Here is an 18,134-nt window from a genome sequence, read left to right on the forward strand (position 1 = left end):
GGAATGATTTGCTGTCGCCATCACAGAGCACTGTGGTGTATTGCATGTTGTGAAGCTCCTTAGAACGACTGAATATTATGCCTGCAGCTTCAACTTCCATGGCATTCGACGATCCACTGAAGTTCTTCTGGCAGACCTCACTGTGTGCTTTTTTCCAATCTTGATGTCCATCCTCACCTTCTTTGGGACCATAGTTGCAGCCATGGCAATAGTTGCATTGCACAGCAAAATCCAGCACCAACCCAGTTTCCAGCTCAATAGCAATGCCGAGCCCAAAGTGTGAGGTGTGGCCGCGTTTATGCCAAGTTCCGTCATAACTTACACACACGTCCAAAAGTTGAGTGGAGCCAGCAACGGAGTTGATTGCCCTCACAGCGGCTCCGGCTTCGCGCATGACATCAGACGCAGCTTCCATAGCGGCTCTGTGCACCTTCTCCGCTACTGTCTGGTATGTTTTGTGGTGCATGGGCATTGGCGCGTCCATACCCGCAAAAAAGTTTGCCATGGTTTTGTAGTTCATGCCGCAGTTACGGCTTGCAACCACGAGGCGCAATGAAAGCTCAGGCTGCCGACTGGACTTCACAGGTGGAGCATGCGCGGCCTTCTTGACTTCACCACACCATCTACACATCACGACAAACTCCAGATTCACACCCGCACCGATTTCTTCCAAGTCCAACGACTGTCCGTGACAATGCGGGCACAGAAGCGATGTTACCACCGCCTTGATGGCTGTAACTTTTACAAAACGGTAGCCGCTGGGCTCCGGCGTTTCCTCGCTTTCGTCGGCAGGACCCTGGCAAAGTAGCGCGACCTTCCTTTCAAATGTCGTCAATTGGCACTCACCACCATCAGCAGAACCAGTAGACATTTCCATAGGTGACGAACCACCATCGGAGCTTGTAGGGTTCGCATCAGCCGCCGGCAGCAGGCTTGGGCTTGGCGAACGCACAGGCAGACGCTCACTTGCTGGCGGTCGCCCAGTGCTGTTTAGGCCTCTCGCTTTCGTCGTGCGTTTTCGCTTCCCGAAGCTTTTCCGTGTCGAAGCCTTCGTTGCGGGCATCTTCGGGTCACACCACCGGCCACCCGATGATCGCAATAAGCTCACAGAAGGAAGATATAGCAACACATAGCAAGCGTCGAGCGCAACCAAAGCAGGAACGACTCCAAATGGCGCGAAAACAGCGTTGGGTGGTCACGTGGTACATTTCCGCCAATCCGAGCTCCTGTTTCGGTTTGCCACCCACTGCTTCGGTTCGAGCTCCGGTTTCGGTTTCTGCGGCCAGTAATATGCCTTTCTTTTTTAGTTCTTCGATAGTTGCCTTGCATAGTCTCGATGGAAAGTATTCCGTCACTAAACAGCGCGAAAAACAAACTTTCTATCACAGACATTCACTTCACGTTCGGTTTTTTGCCCGCACCGCGGCCGCGTCTTGAAAAGAGCGTTCACAGACGCCTTCGACGGCAAATGCGCCCCACCGCGTCGTGAAAAAAATTCATTTTCTTCTTTTCTACTTCTCCGATAACAACCAAACTTGGTGAGAATATTCTTCATTAAACCAGCAATCCAAAACAACTCAAGCTTTAAAACACATTTTTTTTTCCGAAAATCTGTATTTTAGCCCCGCATCCCCCCTTAATCAGTTGAAGATTTTATGGGACGGTGAATTATTGATGATTAATTTTACTATACAGTAGGTGCAGAGAAAGTTCCTTTGATTGTGTAAAGAGTAAGATTGACCTGTGTATTGCTTGAGATGAAGACATGTGGAGGACTACTTGCTTTGGATTGGTCCATTTATTTTTGCCATCACAAGTGCTTGCTTTGAAGGTGACTTTTCACAGCAGCACCCTCTTGTCAGTACTGGGCGCACATAGATAAAAACTTTTCCTCAGTAGTAACTTATGTCATTTCGAGTATAGAATAGTTGTTTCATGAGAACTCAGAGATGTTGAGAAATTGTCTTAAATAGCAACAGTTTGATGAGTACTTTTGATAATATACTAATGCAAAGCAAACATTGCTTCTTCCTAAATGTTTGCCTAATTTACTCATGCGTTCCCAGATTTCACTTGCTGTTTGATAACGTGCAATTATCGTGCTTGGAATGGTGTCATTGCAGTGAAGGGTTATATTTCAGTGAAGGGTTATATTTATCATGAGGTGGTGCAGCGTATCTGTTGAGCTACTAATTGTAAATGGGAAAATTGTCTTCTGGGGAAGTTTTTTTACTAGTTAACACGCCTGTATGTTCAGAACTCTTGGCAACCATAATCGCCTGAAATTTCTGAGAGGGAGTTATTTTCGGCTAAGCACTTTTTGTACACTGAAACAGTGAAGTTCCATTTGGCGAGTTTTCTCTTTTTCTTTGAATTTGAGGGTTAAATTTCGGTGAAAATGGAATTTCCACGGAGTTTTGGAGAAATTTTGTGAACATAAAAAGTCGTGCTTTTTTTCGCTGTTGACAGGAGTTTTCAAGCTGCTGCAGGGAAGAGGCCTGAAATGGAGAATTTTAGGTCTGACTGGGGGAATGTTATGTTACGGAATGAAACATCACTGTACTGAGACTCAATAGCAGTGGATGTGTATGTAATGTGGCCGTCGCAATACTTCCCTTCGCAACCAGAGTGACTTTGAGCCACCACGAGGCGTCACCTTGGAGCTGGTGCAACACTTCCTGGTGAAGCTGCAGAAGGCCTACTCACCGCTGAGGAAGCTGGAGAACCTTTTATTGGCCATATCTGTCATCTACAGCAGTGTAAGTCATCTTGAACCATGGAGCTACCAATTTATGTACTCTGCAATCGGCCCTGTCTAGTGATAGGATAAAACTAACGCATTGGCTTGGATGGGTTTGTTTGTTGCTTGTAAATAATCATCGAAAATGGCATGGAAAAGAGAAAACAACAGACACCATCACTTACTATCACCTGTTTTCTTACCTTGGAGCAATAGAAGTGCCAGTCTCAGAAGCTTACACCTAACCGTTCAGACCTAATGCCCGCTTTTCTTACAGTGCCATTTTTCGTGAACTGATGTTGTGGACACCTTATTTGTTGTGTGTACAGACCTTTCCAATAAGGGCTTCCTGTGCGTAGTCACACTGCTCGCTACTGCAGCCATTTACACTAACCCACAGCTCTTCTTGCAGTATGTGCAGTTATGGATTCCACTGCTGCCCTCAAGCCACTGCAAAAGTACAGCATATGATCTAAAGTTGCAAATTTGGGCTTCGTGTTGTCCATGCCACTTACATTACAATGTTTCTCCCACCACAGGTGCAGAAGGATCGCCGGTCACAGCCCGAAAGCGAGTCTCTCTCCTTGGGGGCTGATGGTCAGTAATGGCATGTTCTTGGCAACGGTTCACTTGCTTTGTGGAAGAGTTATGCATCAGCGTGAAGGAGCCTCCTATATGGTTTTACAGCAATAGCTGTTAATGGAACCCCCCCATGACAGTGTAGGCGTCTACAAAACAAGGGAATTTTAGGATTGTGAAACAGGGAGGGTGGGAGGTAGGATGGGGAAGTGGGGGGGGATAGTCATGCTTTGGGAAAGGAAAAAGCAGGGTGCACAACATGGAGGGTGGGGTCTACAGCTACAACCCAGCAGTAGGAGAGGATGAGGTGCTGTGGTGTGGAAAGGGGTAGGGATAGGCTTTGTAGCACATAGTAATAATATAGCTGTTGCTGCGCTGTCACATTAGCAGCATAGCCAATATAGCGTGAGCGTTCCATTTTTTTTTTTTTTTTGACCTTGTAGACTTGTTTGGGCGCAGTGGGCACCTGATGTTGTGGGGTACTGTGCTGTGCAGACTTCCTGCCCATCTTCCTGCACGTGCTGGTGCAATGTGGCATGGTGTCAGCCGAAGTGGAGGCCGACTACATGTGGGGGCTGCTTCACCCTTCCCTGCTGACCGGAGAAGGCGGCTACTACCTCACCACCCTGAGCAGCGCAGTCCACGTCCTCAAGGCTTTGCGTGAAGGTCAGGATCAGCCTGCCGCCACCGCTGCTGTGAGCTCAGCACCACAGCCCATTCAGAGCTCATCCTCTTCCAAGGTTTGCTCATTCCTCGTATCCTTCTGTGCTCAAGTGAATTTGGAGGGACGCACTGAGTACGACTACGTGCAATTTTTGGCTCTTTGTGAAAATTCTGTTGTCTGGCTTTGCAGTAACTTGGCAGATCAGGCGAGTTGTACATTGTTCATCTTCATAAGGAAGCATGAAACTGGTTGACCACGAAAGAAAGACAACGACTCAAGCACTTTTTTTGTGGTTTTGCGCTTCCTTCTCAAAGTGAATTTTGTTGCTCTGTTGATGTTTGTTTGTTGGGCAGCAAGGGCCATGGTTGTTGCTGAAAAAATTTGGAGTCGAAAATGAAACAATTTTCCCCGCTACTTGATACAAACTTGGGTTTGATAATGACTTCAACAGAATTAAGGGCTGTGCTATTGCTGACTGGAAGTGGATGACAGTGTGGTCTACCCTCAGAGATTTGTGTTTAAAAAATTTATATTGGTGACATGTAGTGGTAATACCTGTATTTAATTATTGTGGCCTTTTCTAGTGATAAAAGCCCAGCTTCCAGTGATGGTCGCCTCTTTGTCATTGGAACGCAGCAGTTCATCAACCTAAGCCAACTTGCATTTCTTTTTAGTGCCCATTTGGGCCAGTTGTAAGCAGCCAGCAATGCCAGTCGGTGACCAGTTTTTCAGCTCGGGTCCCGGTAGTGCCTTAGTGCTTGCTTGGTGTGCTTTGCAGGAGGATGCGCAGCCAGTGATGTTCCGCTACCCACGAATGGCCGACCTCCAGGGTTTCATGCAGATTGTCATCCCAGATGAGCTCAGTGGCAGCATTGTGGCCAAGACGCTGCCGGTGCTGCCCCACATGACCGCCAAGGAAGTCCGTGAGTGCCCACGGGGAACTTTTTTACAAGTGGTGATTGGTGGGGGCCAGGGATTCTTAAGGGGGGGGACACTGGTCTTTGGGACCAAAAAATGACCCAAAAATCAATTTTTTAAAAATGACATTCTTGGAGCCTATAGCTATTATTCTTCAACTCTACCAGTTTTCTTCTCCTACAGGAAATCATTATTTTGACCATAAATATTAAATTTAGATCACTGTGTGGGCTCAATTTGTGCTGGAGCAGGCAATTTAGCACCATGAAAATTTTGGACACCTGGCTGTCTCAGTACGTCAATATCTCAACGTCTAGGACAGATAGACATGTCATACTGTTTGCTAAGGGAAGCTGAAGGCACAATGTATGCAATAATCGAAGCACAATTGTTCAATCACGCTTCAAGAATTTTTAATTTTGCAAAGTTTATCGATGCATGATATTCAGACTTTGAATGCTGCTATTCCAAGTGCTGTAAAATTACTAATGAGGGTGAAATGAGAAAACTGCTTTGATTATTGCACTCTTTACTCGCCATACTATGTTGCCATGGGTTAAAAATTATTTTTTATTGAGCCATTTTTTTTTTGTATCGAGGTACTAATAAATGACTAATTAAAATGATCTCAGGGACCAACAAAATAATTAAAAAGCAATTTCATATTTGAAATCAGTATAAAAAACTGAGTAAGATGATACAGTTTCATTAGGATTGGACTAAAAATAAGGAAAATAGGTCTAAGACCAGTGTCCCCCCTTAAACTGCATTTCATGGAACCCTTGGATGTTTTTGGGTCTTTGGAGCGCCTAAACCATCCATATTTTGACATCCACCTTTTCCTTTGCCCGCCTTCTTTTGGCATCGGCCATGCTGTAAATTCTCATCGCTGACTCTTTCGCTGCAGACAATCTGTCATTAATAATCCAATTTAGGTATTTTTTGAGAGACTGTGCGCCTGCATGCTCCTTTTTTCCATGCACGTCAGGCAGGAAGGGATGGAAGCCAAGGCACGGGAGGTTCCTCAGTACATTTCTAAAAGTCGTGGTTCCCTGAGGAGTTGAGGACTCCTGTGTAGGCAGATGCTTACATTGAATGGGAAAACATGTGACAAAAGTGAAGCCACACCTAATCATCATCATTATCAGCTTAACTACGGTAAAATCTCAGTAACTCCAACTTCGAGGGACAGGAAAAATGTTCTGATTATCGAAATGGCCCCAGAAAAAAACTGACAAGAACCACTTTCATCGCGGTAAATTTTTTGGTGGAAGACTGCACTATGGTCGTCTGCTCTTGAGATGGCCACAGCATGACAGTGACTAGTTTTCACATTTCCATCAAAGCTTTATTGCGTGAACACTGCCGGGAGCGGTAAGGCAGAACAGCTCCAGACCTAACCTAACCTAACCTTACCTTACCTTACCTTACCTTACCTTACCTAACCTAACCTAACCTAACCTAACCTAACCTAACCTAACCTAACCTAACCTAACCTAACCTAACCTAACCTAACCTAACCTAACCTAACCTGACCTGACCTGACCTGACCTGACCTGACCTGACCTGACCTGACCTGACCTGACCTGACCTGACCTGACCTGACCTGACCTGACCTGACCTGACCTGACCTGACCTGACCTGACCTGACCTGACCTGACCTGACCTGACCTGACCTGACCTGACCTGACCTGACCTGACCTAACCTAACCTAACCTAACCTAGTCCCCATGCGGCATCTTTCAACGTCGCGTGAGAGCATTGAGGAAGCGCGTAATTTTGACACCCTCACTGGAATGGAAGAATCACGTGGATGGAAGCGAGGGAAACGCATTCAAATGCACCGAGGTCCGCTGGGAGCTTGGAGTCGGTTCGAATTAACGAGCTTTTACTGTACAAACCATGGCTGAACAGGGTTAATTGTAAGCCACGCAGTGACATTGAATTGAGCACTGGCCTTCATTTTTTTTTTTCATTTAATAATTATCTTTAGTGCTGTTCATTCAATAACATCAAATCAGCCAGCCCATGTGTCCAAAAAGAAACGCTCCGGACAAATTGAAGTTATCGTGTATCAATAGATTCTAATCACCAAAAGCTGCTTTTACTGAAAACAAAGCTTTTATGCACTAGAAAATCTCGGAAAATGAAATACAGGTTTTGCTGTAACCGGCCATTTTCGGAAACAAATCACAGTGATGCCAAAACAGGTCTTTGTGCCGATCCCTGAGGCCAGGTTACTCTGCCATTCACTTTCAAACGGTGATCATGGAGTCCTTTTCAATGTTGGTGTCACAAGTTTGATTTGAGCGGCAAGGAGAAAAAATGTTCCATCTTAAAATTCAGTTTTTATCGGAAATAAATGTGTCAGTTGCTGCTGCTCATCACACATTAGCTGAGCGACAGAAATCCGTAGAATCTATTTTTACTAAGAAAAATAACTGTCCTCAAAGTTAATACACAACTCAAAAAAGTTTTACGTTTCTGTTTGCAGGCAAGATGATAGCGCACAAGTTCAGGGTCACAAATCCGGAGGATTATGGCCTCTTCAAACTAGTCAAAGGAGAAGGTGAGAAGGTGCTCTGCTTCTCAATGAGACAGGCTCGGTGGAACAGGGAAACAAACTTGGTGCATTCTTTGTGCAGAAACACAGCTGGCAGACAACGACTGTCCACAGGCAATCAAGGCAGACCTTCTGACAAGCGGCGTCGACTGCCGCTTTGCTTACAAGCGCTACGACGTCAAATTTGTGTGGCCGTTCAGCGAAAGCGAAAAGCCAGCCTGAGCCTTGTGAACACACTCGTGAACAGAACTTTCCAGCATTGTGTGTGCATTTGCTAGTGTGTTCTTATGATGCATGTTTTTCTTTTGGGTGATTTGGTGGTGCGTTGTCTAGCATGCCACTTTGTTTTGTGAGACGAGAAAAAAGCGGTGTAGAAAACTACGTACTATATGGGACTGTGCGGGCTTGTGAAAGCACATTTTTGACGTTTCACTGCTACTGGGATGAGTGAGCGTACAATATCTGTCTGGCAGCCAAGCCAGACATAGAATGACGTTGCTTGTGGTACTCAAATTATGTATTTTTTTTTAGCAGGTGAATTGTTGCTGTGTTCTATTTTGGATGGTTGGCTTATCAGCCTCTGTCTGCAAACATTATCCCAGGAGAGTTGTGTTTGATAAGTAAATGTTGTAGTGCTGGTTAGTGTTATCATTTTCATGACAATATGTGCGCCTTACAGTTTGTTTACAATGAAATGGCTTGATTGCTGCCCAGGAAGGAGCAATTCCTAGGGGTTTTTTTTACATGGTCGGTGTCCGTGTCACTGTCGGCATCCTCTGTAATGTAAGGATTGGGCTGCCGACAAAGTTAAGCTCATGTATATTTGCTTATTGCTACAGCTTGCAGTTTTTTTTTTGTACAGGTTTGTGTTTGCAGTAAGAGGTAGATGCAGAGAAGTTTTTTATTCTTGGGGCTAACAAAATTGGGGTCAGGTTTCGTAATACAGGGTATTTAGGCATTATTCAGTGCTTCAGGGTTCAAATACTCACTTGATAACTATTACATTAAGGTATAATGTTTTCAAGATGAAAACTTATATGTGGACCTCTCATGTTGGCTGTTGTCACATGTCCATAAAGCATGTGGCTTGGTTAAACAGGTTCACTTAGCAGGTATAATAAAAAAAAAGTCTTATTGTAATCAGTTTCATTCAATAGCTATATGCGTTTTTAGGTCATGACTCCAGAGTGTACAGTTCAGACCGAACATTTGAGTGGCCGAGATTGATTCCAAGTAACACAGGGTCTTCTTTCGCATTTAGATGGTATTAACAAAAAAAAGAAATATTTGTGAAAGTTTGTCTCTGTTTTTATAAGCACTGGGAAGAAAATTAGAAGCTAATTGAACATCAGTTGATGTGAAAATCTAACAATTGAGTTACTGTGCTGGCAGTTGAGCGTAAAAGAAGAATCGCATTCTCAAAGTCAAGGGAGGACTGAGCGGTTGCGAACCTTCATTTTGAAGGAATGGCTCAGTAGACTATGTGTAAATAATTGAAAAAGCACAGAACAGACCAGAGGCTGATGGTGGACAACATTCCTTACTGAAAAGGTGCTACGAACAAAGTTCGAGACAGCTACTACAGTCATGCACTGCCACTGAAGTATGTGCGTGTTGCATATCGACTACAGAGACATGCAGGCATTCGTGTTGGAATTCCGGTAAAGCTGCTTCTCTTGAACCAGTTGTTTTTGCTCACTGAAGCAGTAGGCCAGGGCAAGACTGACTTGGAACACTCAAACTTGGAACTTAGATCAGGCGATTGGCATAAAGTGTGAGTGAGTCACCATGCTCTTATTGTAGCCCAGCTGTAGATATGTCAACTCGAACAAAAGGATCATGAAGCTATCATGCTGCTCCCTTCTTCATGGTTGAACTTTAAGAAACCAAAACCTTTGTATGATGAAGTTGAAGGATTGCAGATATTGCATTACTGTAAGAATTGTTTTGCCAGACCCAAAGGGAACCAAATTGTAAAACATTTCACTGGAAAGCACATTTCTGGTATCTTATAATTTTCTATAGACCATTTCACCTAATGAAGTTTATCTGTTGGTCAAATTTTTAGGGGAAACCCCCAAGGTGGAGTAGATTTGTAATAAGGGAGTAATTACTCATTGACATCCACCTGAGCATAGCCATACGACCAACACTGTTCCCAAGTTATCGATTAATTCACTCTCGCCCTACCATAAGCTTGCCGTCCCAGTTAACTCAGTTGGTAGAGTGACTGCTCCGGTGAAGCAGTGGTCCCGGGTTCAAACCCCGGATCAGGAAGGATTTTTCTTTCACTGTGAAGTTTCTGAGAAAGCTGTACAGCTTTCCTTTGTAGCCGTTTGGCTGCGCTCGGGTGGATGTTAATGAGTAATAACTCCCTTATTACGAAGTTTATCTGTGTTCGCTCCGCGGGGATTGAACACGACCTGAGAAAATAAATGCAACCCGAGTAGTTCATAAAGGAGATACAAGATTTTAGGTACAGTTCATCCCCTAACCTCACTTTTTGTTTTGCAGTTTAAATATTGCTGACTGGCTTGGAATGCATCCAAGACACCTTGTACACTTCAAAACTGTTTTACACATTTCATTTTTGCAGTCTGAATCAGTGCCTGTCTTTCTCTCTCTCTCTCTCGTTTTAGTTGGACAACAAGGTGTGTGATTGACAGACTTATTTCCACTTTAAACAAGACTTTGTTCGCTCGCAGTTTTCCAGTGCAGTGTCATGAGCACCTAGATGATTCTTCTGACTAAATGAAAGTGCTAAAGAAATCATAAATCATTACAAGTTCAAGTCACTAGAATGTTTATCAAATCATATGTCATAGTAATAATGGCTGTTCCTACAATTTAATGCACTCTGTATTTCGCTGAGCGCTTTGTTTACATGTAATTTCCCATTCCGGGAATTTCTTTTCAGCCTACCATTCTTGTGGATGCATGCAGCTTTTTTTTTTTGCCTTAAGATAATAGCTGAAGTTGAAATAATAATTCCAGGTGGTCTTGCTTTTGACTAACTAAATGAGGTATTACCATCTGCATTGTTCATGTCAGAAGGCATATGAATATCACTCTGTCTAGCCTGCTTTTAATGGAATCCGAGTTGCTGATGAGAAAACTTTGGCTTGGTGTATTACATGGACTTGCAGAACGAATGTTCCTGACTCATTTTATAGACACTGCCTTTGCTGTCCAGCTGCCTCCAGATTGCCTGCCAAACTTCAGTGAACATGATGGGAAGCTAATGTGTCTCATTTTTGCAAGGTGTATCAGCACTAGTGGGCTGACTTCATCAAGCTCTTGATGTAGTTGAGTAGTTTTTGATTAGAAAATAGTAAGTCAGTGTTAACCCTTTAAGTGCCCACAATATTGTAATATACTGGGTATCTTCTTATTGTATTATTTTTCTCGTCTTTAAACTAGTTCTTCATGTGCGAGTCCTATCAAATTCTGAGCATCTTGGTACATGCATGAGACTACTTTTATTCTTGAAATTGAAGTAGAAATCAGCGACATGGAAAATTTGTTCCTGTGGGCTATGCTTAGCACCACTGTGGTGAGTGGTTGACATGTTGTCCCATGTTGACATAAGTGTTCATTATAGAAACCTGCACTTACCACTGACTAGCCTAGAGGCTTACGTTGGTAAAATTTGTGTGCTGTATGGCATAGCAGACATGTCCAGTGTATTATGGCCTTTAACAGAGTGAGAGGTTGGTGCGGTTTTCTTGTTTGCCTTTTTTTTAGTTTTCTATCTTCTTTCTGCATAGAAATTCACTCCATCCTAGTCATTTGTAAATTGTGAAGTTCAGGCCCTGAAAATAATTGCAAGGTGAGACATTTAGCTTTTCTTCCTAGGCATGCAACCCAACCCTGCTGATAAATTTCTAAATAGCTCACTTTTCTCCAAAATTACAGCAACTGAACTGTTGAGATTGCCATGACGACTGCTAAAATTTATTTCTTGAGCATTGAAACAATCTGTCCTATTTCTTGCAGAAATGTTGTAATATGAGAGGCAGGCAAGATGTCTCAAAAGTACTGAAAATTATTTTTAGTGGACTCATTTGTGGCTATGAAATAATCTCAATGCAGATCATGGGAACCTGTCAGTGGCACTTAAGGGGTTAATTTTGTTCGGTGCTTGATGGCTTGTGGAAGTTGTGCTTTTATTTAGGCCCCCTTTACAGGTTCTCTAATAAAGTACTTTTACCAAATGTATTGGTCCTTGCATAGACCAGTATGCTAAAGAAGTGCTAAGAATGGTTCACCGAGGCTGTACATTATGTTTAATTATGTCGGGAATATATTTTCTAATGTACAAGGGAGTGTAGATAGTTGTGTATTGCTAAAAGTGCTGCATATAAATATGAGTGGAGCAACGAATACACTATGCATGCATTGTAGTGCCACCAATGTGCAATCTTTCAAACACGTATGCAAGTGCTAATCGTCCTGCTATCCTTGGCATCTTCCGTTCCATGATTTCGTATTATAGTGACAATCGTTTTGGCACACGTTGCACTCAAGATCTCTTTAGAAGTATCGCGCTTTCGTCCTGTTCTCTGTCTGAGGCTTAGGAACAGTGCCTCAAGACTTGAGTGTAGTTGTGAATACTCTACTGGGGCGGACTGACGTGTTAGCCGCCTCCCTGGCACCAGCCCTTTCTGTGATCAACAGAGCCTGTGCGAGCTTGTTTTCATGCACATTTTTCGCCTATGCAAACTTCCGCCCGTGTCGATAGCGCTGTACATGCCTCTATTTTTATCGCCTTTTACTTTTTCCATAGCTTGTTCGCTTCAGGTGCAAGGACATGCTCTCTTTCCTGGTGGGCTGCTGCAGCCTTCACTTTGTGAGCGTGGCTTAGTCTGGGCTTGTAGTATTTAGAGAGCTCTCTGCTGTGCGGCGTTGTGCCAGTTTTGACAAGGGCGTCTCTCTCTCTCCCTCCTTTTCCTGGTGGACTTGTGGAGCATTGACTGATATTTTGGCAGAGCTGTTCTTGTTTGCAGGCAAACAAGGGAAGATTATGACCATATATGACTATTGTATTGGTGAACATCGTCTAGCTGTGCTCTATGCCTGCCTGATTAAAGTTCCCAAGGCAAACCACAGGGGTCTGTCTCCTTGCCTAAGCAGTGCTTCTCTGGTGTTAGATGGGGTCAGAGGAAAAACACCCATGCCAACTTAAGGGAGGGGGAAGTTTGAGAATTCCCCCTCCCTTAAGAGCTGGAGCCACTCATGCCATTTTTACCATGTAGGGGAGAGTTGGGCAGGTCAGTACAGTTTCTATGAAATTTTTTATTTTTCATGTGTTGCATATGAACAAATTACAGCTATATAAATGTCAGGATATGCAAAGTTCACAACGTGTGGAAAAGTTAAGCACAGTGGCCGAGCTATAAAAGGAACGCGTAAAAATTATTTCCCCCCATGCAAACTATAGACAAAAAATTTGGAGGACGCTTAAGCTTTGTCTTTAAGAGAGATGCGGCAGCGTGTAGCAGCGCTGCCTACGAGTCCTCGGAACGCCAACGCCCGTACGGTGCGACGCATAGCCCGTTGGGCAATTTAAGGAAAGGACGCCTGTCTCGCATATCTCGGTGGACACCCCTGCCGCGCCGTAAGGGAAGGAAAATCTTCCCTTACGGCGCGGTTCAGGTGTCCACCGAGATGCGCCATTTTGAAGCGAAAAGCTTCACTACGCTAGTCAACACCGCGCGGGCCGGCGTATGTCGGAGCACGAGTGACGTCAAGCACGGCGCAGGTGACCACCGCCGACTCCGTCGCCTGTTTCTATCGCTCCTGCGCATGCGCCACTAGTAGCACCGAGCCACAGGTGTTCCGCCGCTGCGCAGCGCCGCGCCTTTCCTCAAAATCCAACTTTAAATTTTCAGTTTTTCTTCTTTCCCTCCCTCCTTTATCCCTTCCTTTACGGCGCGATTCGGGTGTCCACCGAGATATGCGAGACAGTTACTGTGCCATTTCCTTTCCTCAAAAACCAAACAAAACAAGTAAGCAGACAGCGTTCATATAGAGTTCATTGGCGTTGACAACTTTGCAAAGGCCGTTCATTTTCACGAAAGCTAGGAAACGCGCACAACCGGCTCCGTGGGCCAGTGGAGACCAATCTCGCTTTCATGTACATACGTGGCGTTAATGTCCAACTGCAAAAGCCTGCTTTGATTGCGTTCCGCACACTGGATAGGCAGCGCGCCCTCCCTGCCACCCTGGGAGGTGGCATGCAGTTAATGGTTGATCGCGAGAGATTAATCACCAAATGAACGCTGCGACCTAGCTATTGCTGCAGAGCCGCATGTCAGCCACAACGGTGTCGGCGCTAATGCCTTCAGGCCACATCTCTCGCTCACCACCGCCACATGTATCAAAGCACGAATGAGGCGTCCGCATATCCAGGGAGCCAGTTATGCGCCCTTCCTTTCCTCAAAGCCATCGCCGTCTAGAACATTGCCAACGCCAATGAACACAGTGAACGACGGCATCTTTCGCTTTGTATATCCTGGATTAGCTGAGCTAATCCACATTAATTTTTTCGCTCACGGCCAAAGAAGCAGACGACACCGGCTTTTCTGCGACACGAGCTCCTTAACGCTGTCGCGTTAAAATAATCAGTAGCATTTCCATAAACCCAAAGCTCTAATGCTTCTACCTACAAAATTTCATTTTCCTAGTGCTTACCATTACTGAGGTACAGTGGACTTTGCATTACTTTTTGACGGACCTTTGTATATATCGTGCGTGCGCTAGCAGGGGAGAGTGGCTCAAAACGCGACACGGGACATTTTGTTGGCGGCGGCTGCGTTTTTATGGAGGAAAAACGCTAAGGCGCCCGTGTGCTGTGCGATGTCAGTGCACGTTAAAGATCCCCAAATGGTCGAAATTATTCCGGAGCCCTCCACTACGGGACCTTTCTTCTTTCACTCCCTCCTTTATCCCTTCCCTTACGGCGCGGTTCAGGTGTCCAACGATATATGAGACAGATACTGCGCCATTTCCTTTCCCCCCAAAACCAATTATTATTATTATTTGGTTGGCGCCGCTAACCTTCCCATGTGAAGTTCATGTGATTATTTTAACTTCACATTTAGCTGGTATAACCCGCCATATGTCCAATACAATTGAGCTTAAGCTTGACCAGCTTAGCCTTTTCTGAGCAGAGAGAATCCTGAAATAGTTAATTTAGTTATTAAAACTGGTTATCGGAGAGCAAAACAAGCCAGACCTGAGCACTTTCGATTCAGAACTCGTTTGCTATACATGCGAAAACGCAATCTCTCAGAACTGTGTGAAAAGCACGTATTCGTGCTTGAAACGAGGAGGGACGACGTTTTAGAGCAAAACAAGCCAGATTGTGACACTTAATTTTTGCGCCTCGGGTTCTCAAGAAAGAAGTATTGTAGCTGCAGGCCACACGTAGGATAAAACGCGACATTGTGGTGTTTGGTGTATGTGGGTTTAACGCCCAAAGCGACTCCGGCTATGAGGGACGCCGTAGTTAAGGGCTCCGCAATTTTCAACCACCTGGGGTTCTTTAAAGGGCCACAGAAAGGAGTGTATCAGCTTGGCTTTAAAATGCTTGCACTATGTAGAGTACAGGCCACCGAGCGTCCATGCCGCGTACGAGACCTCAGAAGCGAGCGGGAAATTTAGAATACATTTTTAAAAACTCCCGCTTTCGCACATGACGGCGACGGGTTTTCGCTGAAAACCTGTCATACGACGTCAGGTCGTGCAAGTGACGTCAGCAGCCGGGGAGCTATCATTGGTTCACTGCACGGTGCAAGAATAAGTATGTTATTCTTCTTACACCGTGGCTCACTGCGCCAAATTCAGACGTCGCGGCCGCTCTGTGCGCGTCTGCAGCCGGCGAAAGTAGGTGAGGGGCCGAGTGGGTGGGGCCGGCGGAGGAGCGCCGACGTTTTGGCCTCGCACTCCTTTCCACCGGTCACAGCCATCACGGCGCAGTTGCTGCACGCCTCCTCTCCCTTTCTAATTTCCCTCTCTCACTCCACTTCGCGCCCACAACGCCCGCAACAACAGATTTCGAGGAAACTATAGGGTCTACTGCTAACGAAGTACCAAACTAGTGGCATTAAGCTTCTGTAATAAGGCAGGCAGGTATCCAAGCCACCGCCTCCCGGAATCTGCTTGAGGGTATTGGGGGAGCAGACGAAGAAAGGGATAAACACACGTGCGGAAACGGGTTTACGATATTTTGTTATTTGTTTGGCCGACAGAGCAGAACGGTGGGCCTAAAAATTAACGTGCACAAAACAAAAGTACCCGTCACGCTGGCTCAGTGGTTAGGGCGCTCGGCTACTGATCCGGAATACCCGGGTTCGAACCCGACCGCGGCGGCAGCGATCAGATGGAGGCGAAACGCTAAGGCACCCGTGTGCTGTGCGATGTCAGTGCACGTTAGAAATTCCCCATGTGGTCGAAGTTATTCCGGAGCCCTCCACTATGGCACCTCTTTTTTCTCTCATTCCCTCCTTTATCCCTTCCCTTACGGCGCGGTTCAGGTGTCCAACGATATATAAGACAGATACTGCGCCATTTCCTTTCCCCAACTACCAATTTACAAAAAAAGTAATGTTCAACAGTCTCGCAATGGAACAGCAGTTAAGTGGTAACAAGCTGCTGGAAGTGCCAAGGTGCACTGCAGAAACCACCCTTTGATCTCGAAGCATTGTATAACGAAAACAGACAACCTATACTCGCACTGCTTGTGTTCACGCTATAAGTCTGAAATAAACCATCTATTGTCTTACGGTTGGCATCCCTTTGTAAAAGGACAGTACCTTATGAGTGGTAGATGTACAGCCTTGGTTAATATAAACGCGCAGGACCGGTTATGGACGACAAATGATAAACAATGCTGCCGCATTTGTTAAATTTTTGTTGTAACGAAATTACTCCCGAGGTAAGTTCAAAAAAAGAAGTAGTCAACCGAGCAGGGCACTCCGTAGACCGGGGTAGCGCTAGGGACCGGCTCGTCACCTATCATGAAATAACCCTCCATTACAGGGAGCAAAGACTCGTCTATCCCCCACCACACATCTCCCTCTCGAAAGAACAACAAACCAACTAGAGACAGCTCCAGGCTCGCATATTCACTTCACCGGCTTTGCTAGCCATTATCCACCCAAGCCAATACAGACCCGAATGCTCTCTTTGTGGGGCTCCGAGAGCCAACCTTGACCACATTTTATATCTCTGCCGAGAATTCCAACCACCATCTCGCTGGAACCTCATGAACAAAGAGGGTTAGGAGATCGCGGTCTCCAGCTCCGAACCGGCCTCACAAAGACGGCTGGTAGAGTGGGCTGGAGAGGTCACCGCACGTCATGGACTGTTGGCCACCACCCGGGATCAAGAGCCAGACCAACCCTAGGCAGTGACTCATACATAGGGCTCATCAGTAATGTTTTCTCCTACCTACCTAACAGTAGTAAGTGGTTTTATTAAAGTAATAATAAAAAGGAAGGAAAAGATTTTTGCTAGCCCCGGCATCTGCCATCGATACTGAAGCACCTGAGCTGGGGCAGCGGAAATAAAGGATAGCAGGCAGAATTGAGAAATGAAATGAAAGAGGTGAGGGGACAGGAAGAGAGAATAGGGGGAGAGGTTATATACACAAACTACACAGTAAGAAATGAGTACAGGTTGCGCGCGTGATTAGCAAAAAAATTGTTTTTCTTTGACAAAAATATGTTCATACAATATGATGGTGTAGAAAAAATGGTTTTTAGGTAAAGGAAATGGCGCAGCATCTGTCTCATATATCGTTGGACACCTGAACCGCGCCGTAAGGGAAGGGATAAAGGAGGGAGTGAAACAAGAAAGAGGTGCCGTAGTGGAGGTCTCCGGAATAATTCCGACCACCTGGGGATCTTTAACGTGCACAGACATCGCACAGCACACGGGCGACTTTGCGTTTCGCCTCAATCGAAATGCAGCCGCCGCGCGCGGTCGGGTTCCAACCCGGGAACTCCGGATCAGTATAGCCGAGCGCGCTAACCACTGAGCCACCGCGGCGGGTCATATGATGGCGTATTTCTCGCATTTTGCTTATGTACGCTGCACGCTTCATTGAGAAACGCTTTTCTGTTCATACTACACAATGCGCATTGTTTTTCTTTGTAATTTCCTTTACTTATGTAACGTTCTTTCTTTAATTTTCAAGCTTTTTCAGGTGTGTACGTTCACTTATCACCGGTGTCTCATCTAGTTCAATTATAATTCTTTTGTTGTTTTGCTTTCTTCAGTCGATCTCACTTTGCAAACAAGGTATTTCTGTATTGCCATTTGTGCTGTTCTTACGTCTCTCTTTCTTTTCTTTTCTTTTGTTGAATTTCTGTACTCTGGGGAGCTGGGAACTAGTCAAGTTGAACTTTCAGTTTTTTCCCCGCACTCGCTCACTTCATGAGTGAAGTAAAGAATTTATTATTATTATTATGTTTTAAGGGAAGGAAGTGACGCCTGTCTCACAAATCTCGGTGGACACCCAAACCACGCCGTAAGGGATATTACCGACGCGCGGAGCCGACAAACTACGCGTTCTGGTAACCATATGGTTTGCAGCTGCTTCGAAAGGGGTTGACGTCATTCGAAGCCCTCGTGTGAAGTGCGAACCGCGTAATGTATGACAACGG

At 45.3% G+C, this 18,134-nt stretch overlaps 1 protein-coding gene and 1 non-coding gene across 9 annotated transcripts in view; both read left to right on the plus strand.

Moving 5' to 3' along the window:
• The window catches only part of spri (Src homology 2 domain-containing protein sprint), a 42,259-nt gene extending 29,668 nt beyond the window's left edge, over positions 1-12,591 (plus strand). For 7 of the 8 annotated variants that reach the window (XM_077665717.1, XM_077665721.1, XM_077665716.1 and 4 more), the window contains exons 14-19: positions 2,628-2,759; positions 3,280-3,337; positions 3,815-4,059; positions 4,762-4,906; positions 7,396-7,470; positions 7,547-12,564. In XM_077665717.1, the coding sequence (XP_077521843.1) occupies positions 2,628-2,759; positions 3,280-3,337; positions 3,815-4,059; positions 4,762-4,906; positions 7,396-7,470; positions 7,547-7,686 (795 nt within the window). In that variant the 3' untranslated portion in view covers positions 7,687-12,564. Of the gene's footprint in view, positions 1-2,627; positions 2,760-3,279; positions 3,338-3,814; positions 4,060-4,761; positions 4,907-7,395; positions 7,471-7,546 lie in introns of all 8 variants that reach the window. The other variant, XM_077665715.1, reaches the window with a different exon arrangement.
• TRNAT-GGU (transfer RNA threonine (anticodon GGU)) lies at positions 9,668-9,741 on the plus strand. Its single transcript has one exon. It is a non-coding gene; the product is annotated as a tRNA-Thr (tRNA).
• Positions 12,592-18,134: the final 5,543 nt, after the last annotated feature.

Source organism: Amblyomma americanum, chromosome 5 (genome assembly GCF_052857255.1).
Source record: "Amblyomma americanum isolate KBUSLIRL-KWMA chromosome 5, ASM5285725v1, whole genome shotgun sequence".
In the NCBI taxonomy this organism is placed as follows: Eukaryota; Metazoa; Arthropoda; class Arachnida; order Ixodida; family Ixodidae; genus Amblyomma; species Amblyomma americanum.